Source organism: Lactuca virosa, chromosome 6 (genome assembly GCF_052849685.1).
Source record: "Lactuca virosa cultivar CGN04683 chromosome 6, Lactuca_virosa_CGN04683_v6, whole genome shotgun sequence".
In the NCBI taxonomy this organism is placed as follows: domain Eukaryota; kingdom Viridiplantae; phylum Streptophyta; class Magnoliopsida; order Asterales; family Asteraceae; genus Lactuca; species Lactuca virosa.
Window position 1 is genome coordinate 108,052,723 of NC_136431.1, and position 10,907 is coordinate 108,063,629.

At 28.0% G+C, this 10,907-nt stretch overlaps 1 protein-coding gene across 1 annotated transcript; it reads right to left on the bottom strand.

The window, feature by feature from the left end:
• Nucleotides 1-660: 660 nt before the first annotated feature.
• Nucleotides 661-5,473, bottom strand: LOC145121838 (protein FAR1-RELATED SEQUENCE 5-like). The gene is made up of 11 exons (XM_079057535.1): nucleotides 5,468-5,473; nucleotides 5,136-5,291; nucleotides 4,996-5,007; nucleotides 4,002-4,056; nucleotides 3,789-3,920; nucleotides 3,452-3,523; nucleotides 3,034-3,377; nucleotides 2,580-2,917; nucleotides 2,304-2,499; nucleotides 1,348-1,983; nucleotides 661-1,254 (listed from the first exon to the last, which is right to left on the bottom strand). The coding sequence occupies exons 1-11, from the start codon at nucleotides 5,471-5,473 to the stop codon at nucleotides 661-663; spliced, it is 2,541 nt and encodes an 846-aa protein (XP_078913661.1).
• Between the last annotated feature and the right edge of the window lie 5,434 nt (nucleotides 5,474-10,907).

Sequence of the window (10,907 nt, forward strand, 5' to 3'; positions counted from 1 at the left end):
AAAATAATCATGTGTAAGAATAGTTAGAATTGTCTGTGTATGTGTCTACACTATACTTATTAGCATTCTGGTAGAATTTGATCCCAATAATTAAAATTCTAATAGATTAATTGTAAGAATTGTTAGAATTGTCTGTGTATGTGTTCTACATTATACTTATTAGCATTCTGGAAGAAATCTATGATAAGAAAATCAATTCTAATAGAATCATAACTTATGTTATAAGAAGAAGAATATAATAACTTATGTTACAATTGGTAAAGTGTAACAAAATAAGTTGTTGAAAGATGGTTTGTAATGCACATGTAAGTTTTGTTTTTCAATAATATTATGTGTATAAGATATTCTGATAAAATATATGTGTTGTTTTACAAGTGGTAGAATGTATGAACATTATGATTTTCCATGTTTGTTTCAATGTTATATTTCAGATAGGATACACATTAATCGTGGTAGAATGTATGAAGATTATGTTGTTACAAGTTAGGATAGTCATTAATGGTAGATAAGAATTGTTACAAATTATGCAAAAGTGTATTACACTATATGACAATTTTATTAAAGACTGAAATTTGTAAGCATTAAAATAAATAAAGATGAAACAAAATTTTTTTACTGTAATATAATATTAAAAGAAAAACTACATATAAAGCATACTACTTAGACACGTTTTTTAAGAGGACAATTTCGTTTATCATGGTTAGCCATCTGTTTACATAAAGCACACTTTCTCTTAGGCTTCGAACAAACTTTTTCCAGCATTTCTTTTTTTGATTTTAATCTCTTACCACGACTGCCAGTTCCCTTATTACGAATATCTAATGGATTGTCAATATCGGGAGCATCATTAGTTAATTCTACGCTTATAATCTGGTTGTAGAATGATTCTTTGGATGGCATCTCAGGGGTTGGACAATCATCTACAAATTTTTTCTTCAGCTTATTCAACTCTTCAAGGTATGACTTTAACTTCGATGCATCATGGCTTAAAAATGAAACACAACGATCTACGTTTGAAAAAATTTCAATAGCCGTCATGTCAGAGTTAGAGTCTAGTAAAGAATTAGAAAAACGCCTTTTAAGCAACTCTGTTGGAACAACATCCCGACGCCACCGTCTCATAATGTATTCTTCACGAATCTGTTCAATACTATAGTACTTAAAAACACAAAATATGTGCCTACACAAAATACCGACATGTTCAAAATGCATGTAGGTACATTTGTATAAACCATCTATTGTTGAGTGTGTAACCTGCAATATGTATGATAAAATATGAGTTTGAGTAATAAAGTATTGTTGTGTGATTAAAAAAAATAATTATGCATTGTTAAAGTAATAACGTACGATGTATTGGGTATCCTCTGTAAGACGATCGTAATGGTATTCCTCAAGTTTGTCATCAACAACATGACTTGATGGTTGCCTTGTTGTTATGTTCTTTTGCTTCTCCAATACAATAATAGTGTCAACACCATTATTAGAAGTAACACTCATTTGGAAACAAGTGTTATCAGAATCTGATATCTCTTTCTGCACCTGATAAAAAATTTTACGAGTATAAACCTTTGAAGCATGTGGTTCAATTGGACTAGATATGATGAATCTAGGAAGTGTTGTAGCAGTGTTAAAGTCGTTAACAACTTGACTACGTCTTTGTCGTTCCATAACACCCTCAAATGTCATCATAAACATTAAAAGATAAGAACCAGTAAGGGTATTGTTCTGAAACGACCAATTTTGACCTTCTGACAATGATGTAGTTCTCATAAGACCAGAAATCGATATGTCCTTGAAAAATGCAGGTACCCAACGTCTACGCAACCCATACATCTCTTGCAACCACTTGTTATTTGAAATGTTAAACTCATTTAAACAAGATTTCCATTCCTTTTCAAAATCATGTGGTTCCAGCTTAGAATTCCAAATGATAGAGTGAAAACGCTTGCGAAAGGCTGAGTTTGTGGCTAGTTGTGATGTTATCTGAAAAAAAAATGTTAGTATGAAATATATAATTGTGCTGCACAAGGAATGAAGGGTATGAATGTTGTAAACTATAAATTCTAACAGAATTTCTGTTAAAATTCTAACAGAATGTATCTTAAATTCAAACAAGAAGTTGGTTTTGAATTGTAGTTGTGGCATAGATTTTGTTCTGAAATAGTTAATTTCTGATTGAACAATATGTGCTAACAAGGTAAACATAGTGAGTTTGGGTTGAATATAAAAAAAATATTCACCTTGTTTGGAAGTTTTTTTGTAATATGCCACATACAAAACCTATGTGCTGACATTGGAAATACTTCATTAACAGCCTTGTTTAAAGCTGGATCTTGATCTGTAAGAACAAGTGTAGGTTGTTTTTTGAATGCTTTCAAAAATGCTCTAAGCAGCCAAGAGTAAGAACTAGCATCTTCTCTACTCAAAAGTCCAGCACCAAAAGTCATGCATTTCTTATGATTATCTATCCCAGTGAAAGGTACGAAAACCATATCATATCTGTTTAAAAATATAAAACTTGGTAAGCGTTATTGGAAGCAAGAAAAATTATGTGAAAACATTGCAAAATTTAAAAATACTTATTCATGCTGAATGTGGCATCCAGAGAAACAACGTCTCCAAAAGCATTGTAGTTGTACTTTGCAGTTTCGTCAGCCCAAAAAATCGAATTCAATTTTTTCTCAACAACTCTAAAATCGAAAGAAAAACTTGGGATATTTTTTTTCCTTTCTAGCATCTTCACTACTAGGAATTTTGCATCCCTGGCACCTATGTAAGAATTGAGATTTCTCGTACTGTTCTTGAAAACAGAAACCAACCCACCTCGAATGTCAGAACCACCCTGAAGTCCGGAATACAATCTATGTGCTCTTGAGGCACCAATATTTTGCTTTGACAAGTTATCAATAAAGATCTCCTGTGAATAATCAAGTTTCCTCTTTGTACGAGACAAAACATATTGTCCTTACGAAACAACTTATGATTATGTTGTTCGACAAATTCAGCAACATTATATTTATTAGTACCATGTACTAGAATAACAACAATTTTCACTTTGCATTCGCACCTAAATGAGTCTTTCCTTCTCTGAATCTTATTATGTTGAGGGTCCAAAGTATCCACTTTAGCGGTTGTTGGTTTACCTTCCCGATTGCATAACAAATATCGTTGTGTGGTAATGCCGGATTCGGTTGTTCTAAATGGTCCAAGCCTGACATCAAAGCCTGCTAATGATGCATAATTGTAATACATTGATAATGTTGCTGTATATGAATCAAAAATTGAATTGATTTTAGGTTTGATGTTGTCTGAAAGAACAGGAATCCAATACGATGATCCACCAGGAGAAACATAATCATGTGTAACATGAGATTGTTCTGCATAAAAGAAAAATTAAAAAAGTGGCAACGAATTAATCTAGTTTATTAAACTTTTTTTTTCATATACTAACCTTTCTGAAAATCAATGTTATCATCATCTATAGTATAATCTGTCTCATTATCATTGAACTCGAATTCCTTTTCTGCATCTTTTAATAAGAGTATGTGTAATGAATACGTAAATATATATAAAAACGAAAAAAATACTTAAAATACATCACCTGGGTTATGATTACTAGAATCACCGAAATGATATTCGGAATTGTCATATATGTGATCTTGAATGTGTTCTAATGGATCCTCATCTTTGCAAGTGCAAGTTACGCCATATCACAAAAAACAATATAAAATTTCAACATTATTATTATACAAATTAACAAATATAAAAAACTTATAAAGTAAATTCACCTAAATTTAGATTGCTACTCTCAAATAATTGAAAGTCGACATTATGTAAAGAATCATGATCCCATAACCCGAAATGTTCATACTCATTAGGATATTCATGTTGATCAAGAATATGATCGTCACCAGCTGATACTGTATCATCCATAAGATAAGTAACAACACGATTGAACACCAATTGATTGGGGAAAGCAAAATAAATTCAATATTACAAACTTTGAGCCAATTCGGTATATATTAAAAAAGGAGAAACCGTGTAATTGATATGTAACTAAAAATGCGTGATATATGTATTCATTGTTATCAAATATTTGGTTTTTTAAAATTTTTAGAAAGATTGTAAGGATAATAATCAACACAAAATCGTATTATTCATCATGATATTGTAAATATTTGACATATTCAAATTCCAAATATAATAAATTGCATAGATATGACTTCTACACATCCTGTGTTTTAAATTAGACTTTTAATAAATTAATTCTGCAAACTTTAAAAAAAATTAATTTTTATTGAATTTACAAATGATTTCTGGTTTGTTATGGCATAAACGCGTATACTAAGAAATCAATTAATATCAAAAAAGTGTTATTCTGTGAAAAAATTTCAAACAAGATCTACAATAAATTTATTTTTCACACATTTGTTCTGTATATTCTCGTACAATTTAACATAGACATACTTATACCACAATATCATGATACCACAATCTTATTCTGTAAAAATATATGTGATAATAATAACAGTAAATTTATTTTGCTCATGTTTGATCTGTATATTGTAATACAAATTAGCATTCTGGTAGAATTTGATCCCAAGAATTCTAACAGAATCTTTGATTAATCAATAGGTAAAACGAATTTAGATGCTTATTATTCTTTAAGAATAATAAGCATTGTGTTTTTGTTTTTTATGTATATTGTAATCAACAGTTACATTCTACTACTTTTGCTAATAAGAATTGTGTTTTTGTTTGTTCTGTACGAATAATTTTATTATGAATTTTATATCAAACATTCTAACAGAATGTGTACATATAACATTAAGTATAACACAATTTACGAAGAACTGTTTTATCCAGAAATATTAGAACAACAATACATTTACAACAACATCTCTGTAGTCATATGATAAATAAGAAAATTATGGAATTTTAATCAAACTCAAAATGAAAATTATTAATATTAATTGAATGAAAACATAAACTTACAAGGAGAAACCCCTATAATTCATGAATCCATATCATTATTATACTGAAATAAACCTCCATAAAATCCGATAAGACTAAATTGAAAACATTATTCAGATCATAAAATATGTTGACGAAGTAAACATCTACTCTCTATTGACCCTTGCTTGAGGACAGTTCCTCCTGTCATGACCAACACCAAAACAAATCCCACATCTTCTTATTTTCTTCCGATCTTTATGCACTTGGCATTGATTGACATTCCGATCATTGTTATCAGAAAAGTCCTTCTTATTGTTATCAATATTATATTTGTTCTGAAAAACACAACAATAAAATTCAAAAAATGAATTTCATCACTGAAATATCGTAAAGAACAAAAATGATATGAATCTGATAAATGATTATTCTAAACTATGAATATAAAAAAATTTATATGTATATGATAAACGATACTTCAACACTATAAAAAAGACTTCCATGAACAACATACCTCCATTAACGAAATATCAGAATAAGAAAATTGCTCTGAAGATGATGAACTATTAATCTGCAATAGATTAAAACGTATACGATATATATATATATATATATATATATATATATATATATATATATATATATATATATATATATATATGTTATATTCGTTGATAAAATGCATATTTAATAGCCTGATATTTAGGAATTTGATTGATATCAATCAAAATTTAATTAACTGGGAAAACATAAATTATATTGCAAGATTACATTAATACCCTTTAAGAATAATTGGTACACATTTGTCCATACAATAACACAATAATTAGTTTAAACAAATGAACCTATCTCTCTCTCTCTCTCTCTCTCTCTCTATATATATATATATATATATATATATATATATATATATATATATATATATATATATATATATATATATATATATATATATATATATATATATATATATAGAGAGAGAGAGAGAGAGAGAGGGTGATGTTCAATAGAGAACCATAATTAACCAAGGAACCTATCGTGAGCGTCGGAAATCATAACGATCAACGGCCAAGGAAATAGATGTACACTTTTACGTTGGACGCACACGCACCGGATTATACCAAAAAATCCACCATTTACAAAAAACCCACAACTTTTTTTCGTTTAAAATTTTTTTTATGCCATGTTTTTTATCGAAAAAAAAAATCGAATATATCGTTGTTCACAATTTTTCGTCCTCTTTCCATAGAGATCCATTATGATATATAAAAACGAACTTTTTTTTCGAAAAAACCCACTTCATTTTCTTTGATGAAAAAAATTAAGGTCTATTTTTTTATAGAAAAAAAATTAATAAATATATCAAAATTCATATTTTTTGTACTTTTTAAACATAGATTAATATTAATGTTAAAAAAAACGATATTTCAGTTCAGATTCACATTGTGAACCTATTCAGATTTATATTGTAAACCTGTTCAGATTCACATTGTGAACCTACTCAGATTCATAGTGTGCATAATAATAAGTCAGATTCACAGTGTGAATCTGAACTGATCGGAGCTTCTTCACATTGTGAATGTTAAAAATTGAAATATTTACAGTTTAGATTCACAGTGTGAATCTACACTGATCGAGGTTTTTTTTTTGTGAACCTTCTCAGATTCACAGTGTGCATAATAGTAATTCAGATTCACAATGTGAATCTGAACAGTTCGAGATTTTTCATATTGTGAATGTTAAAAATTGAAATATTTACAGTTTAGATTCACAGTGTGAATCTACACTGTTCGATGTTTTTTTTTAAATCAATGTTGATGTTTATTAATAGAGTATAAAACATTAATATTTTTGTTATAATTAGTTTTTTTTTATAAAAATAAATTTAAATATCGAAAAAACTAAGAAAATTAAGTGGGTTTTTTTCGAAAAAAAAAGTTCGTTTTTTATATATCATTATGGATCTCTATGGAAAGATGACGAAAAATCGTGAACAACGGTATATTCGGTTTTTTTTTCGATAAAAAACTTGACTAAAAAAAATTTTAAATGAAAAAAAGGAAATGAGTTTTGTTATAGTCCGGTATATGTGCGTCGATTATAAAAGTTTACAACCACTTCTTTTGCCGTTGATCGTTTTAAATTCCGACGCTTTGGATTGGTTCCTTGATTAATAATGGTTCTTTATTGAACTTTTCCTTATATATATATATGGAAAAGTTCAATAGAGAACCATAATTATTGGTTCTTCAAGGAACCAAATCTTTTTTTCAATTTTTAGAGCTTATTGTTTATCGAAAAAAAAATCTAAAAATATCTAAATTCATATATTAACATTGTGAATGTGAAAAATATTTTTCGGATTCACCGTGTGAATCCGGATTCACATTGTGATTTTTCAAAGATTCACATTGTGAATTTGACGTAAAAAAAAATTCGAATTTGATATCATTGGAAAAAGGATAAAAAGTTATGAATTTTTGTATTTTTAGTTTTTTTTTTTTTTGATAAAAAATAAGTTGTAAAAGTTGAAAAAAAGATTGGTTCCTTGGTTCCTAGGTTAATTATGGTTCTCTATTGAACCTCACCCTTTTATATATATATATATATATATATATATATATATATATATATATATATATATATATATATATATATCCGAAATTAAAACCGTTAAAATTTATTTTTATTTTCTATTCTTTGAACAACTAAACATGGATTCAATTATGTTAAATTTGATTTGATTTAGAATATGACAGTTTTTGTTAAATACCCAATAACGAAAAGATAATCAAATTACATAACTATCTTTAGTTTGATTAGATTTATGTTTCATTAGTTTGATTAGATTTATGTTTCATTAAGCTTGAAGAATTTATGTTTCTATCCATTCTTATTATGTTTGTTGTTCATAAAAAAAATATTTGCATATTATCTATCAATATTAATCTATATTTATTTTCTTTATAATGCATTGAAAGCCTTAAATCCATGGTAAATATGCCTATTATTTGGCTTATATATGCAAATCAATTATAAGATTGCTGTGTTTAATAATAATAATAATAAGTTATGATGGTATTTTTTCAAACTTAAAGTAAAAGTAAAAATCTTTAGGATTTCAATCTCAAAAGAGATGCCATTAGCTTTTTAACATAATATTATACATAAAAACATACAAAATACAATATTATCTTAATCTGAGAGTTTTGAAGTACAATCAATATTTTTAATATATAAAAAATACAACCAAATGCTTAAGATATGCGTTAAACCTTCACTCTAATTTGTAAGTTCCGAAGAACAATCTAGCTTTTTGATATATAGAGAAAAAAAAAACTTAATGCTTTACATATGAACTAAACTTTAATTTACACATTAATATTTGTTTAAAAAACTCTTTCTGACAAATTAACCTTGAGATATAACGATCAAGAATATCTTTTACCTAAACAATTAGAAACAAACCAAGATAGAAATTATAAACAAACCCAAATCCAAAAACCAAAATAAACATCTACAAATACGGACCCAAATACATAGATCTACGAACACAGCCGACTAATATATTGATTAAACACAAACACACACACATCAGCTAGTACTCAAACAATTAAACACACTATAAATAGATCTAAAACATAGACGGCAAATACAGATATATACATACATATAAAGATGTGATCAGGATATCTAAAAACGTAAATAAGAATATAATACAAAGTTTTTATAAGAAACCCGCATCAAAATGGCCCTATATTCGCATCAACAAAAGAGATAAATGAGGCTACGAAGAGGCGAAGGTTTCTACAAATATCTAGAGACCCATCTCTTACTCAAACTCATATTTGTGTCCTTCCTTTCCTTCTTTCTTCTCAAATCGTAAAATATGAAGGTGCCTACTAAATCATATCTACTTAGATATATGCAGATTTAAAAGATGTTGTCTAATAGTGGGTGTGGTTGGGGTGAGTTGCTGTTGGTGGCTGTTTGATGCTTAGGAACTATTCAACAAAGAACTCTTCAACAGGTAAAGTGGTAGTGTTATTTTATGAGTTACATAACAACAACTTAAAGAATATTAAGAATATTAAGGAGAGGAGATGGTTGTGGTGAAATGCAAATACATAAACATTTTTTCCACCATATCACATATTTACAAGTAACAATATCTAAATACTTTAGAACCCATACCAAACATTTATACAAATTTACAAAATATATCAAATGAATCAACAATCTATTTACATCAAACATAAATAATACAAAAACAAAAACAAAGCATTTCGATCATTCTGGATCAAAGGATTACATTCATATTTACAATCAATCATCAAACTATTTAAACCTACATATTACACATCTGAAAAATAAAACCAAGATCTAAATACTTCACGTCATCTATCAAAAACTTATAATAATTGTCGATGAGTTCTTCCGTTCCAAAGTAAAAGCCATTCAAATCTGGGTTTTCAAAAAACATGAGAAAATCGAAAACATAAGAAATTAATAGTAGGTTAAGAACAGATAATAAGAAAATCTTAGGCGGAAATTTATACCTAAGAACAGATTATAAAGGCCTTCAATATTTTCTTCAAGAGTAAGTTATACAATTTTTTAAGGTATATAGACCTTCAATATTAATTATATTTTTAAGGTATATAGGCCTTCGATATATTTTTAAGGCATATAGGTCTTCAATTTTGAATCATGTAAGCTTCAATTTTGAGATATATAGGCCTTCAATGTTTTTTTCAAGAGTAAGTTATACAAATCGTTGATCTGGTTTGTACAATCTGTAGGTTTTGTCGCTAAATTTTTCTACTTGACTCATTTTTATTGTAATTATATATTTTTAAGATGTAGAAGTCTAAGACTATGTTAGGCGTATTAGTTGAAAAGCTAGTTGTTAGCTGAAAAACTAGTTGACAGTTATATAAAAAATGATGGTTGTGAAAATTAGCTGATAAGTTAACTGAAATATATGAAATGATATGAAAGGTCATTTAAAAAAATATTTTATTTTATAACTAATTAATGATATATTTAAAAAAATGCTTCTAAAATACTAGTTTGAATACCTTTATAAAAAAGCTAGCTTATAAGTTACTGTCTTGTCAAACATTACAACTAAAAAAGATTGAAAAATAAGTTAGCATGTGAAACACAACCTATATATTGAACAACTTTATACAATTACTATTTTGACTTTCAATTATATTTGAGCCTCATATTCAAATTTTTATTCCCCAATGTTTAAAATCTCTTATGAAGGTATTCAAATTTTGTCTAGTTGCTAAAAGAGACTAATGCATTGTCTTTTCTGATATCTTAAAATTAATCATAACCAAACTAAATAAGGTCCAATTTATTCGGTTCGGTTTACGAGTTGAACGGAATAAAATTTTACATGTAAAAATAAATATTAAACTAAAAAAAACGTACTAAACTTTTTACCGAATGAAAAAGATACACTAACACATAACATATATTGTCTTGTCTTGAAGTTATAAAATTCCTTTAAACCATCAACAATGTTGATGCAACATTTTTTTCTACCATTGTTGACCACCCATGTGATATTACCGTTTTAACCTCTTCTAAATTTCTAACATCCTTGAGAAGCATGTTTCCCTTTCTTCAACTTCAACGTCACTAGAAGAGCTAAAATTAATATAAGGATTATTAGGCTTAATGACTTGTACCTTGAGCATGAATTCTGTTTTTTTAACTAAATTAGCCACCCCGTCCCCTGAATCAACTAGCTTCCCATCTTCTTCACCCACAATGCTTTTGGTCGACTCTTTTTTTTTTGGCTACCACCTTCTTTCGGCAGCAAGATCTTCTGATGCACTCGATTTCGGATTAGAAACCATCCACGACTTCATCTTCATCGTTTTCTATCCCAATTTCTCTATCTCTTTCCTTTTATTCTTGAACACCATTGCAGGTTA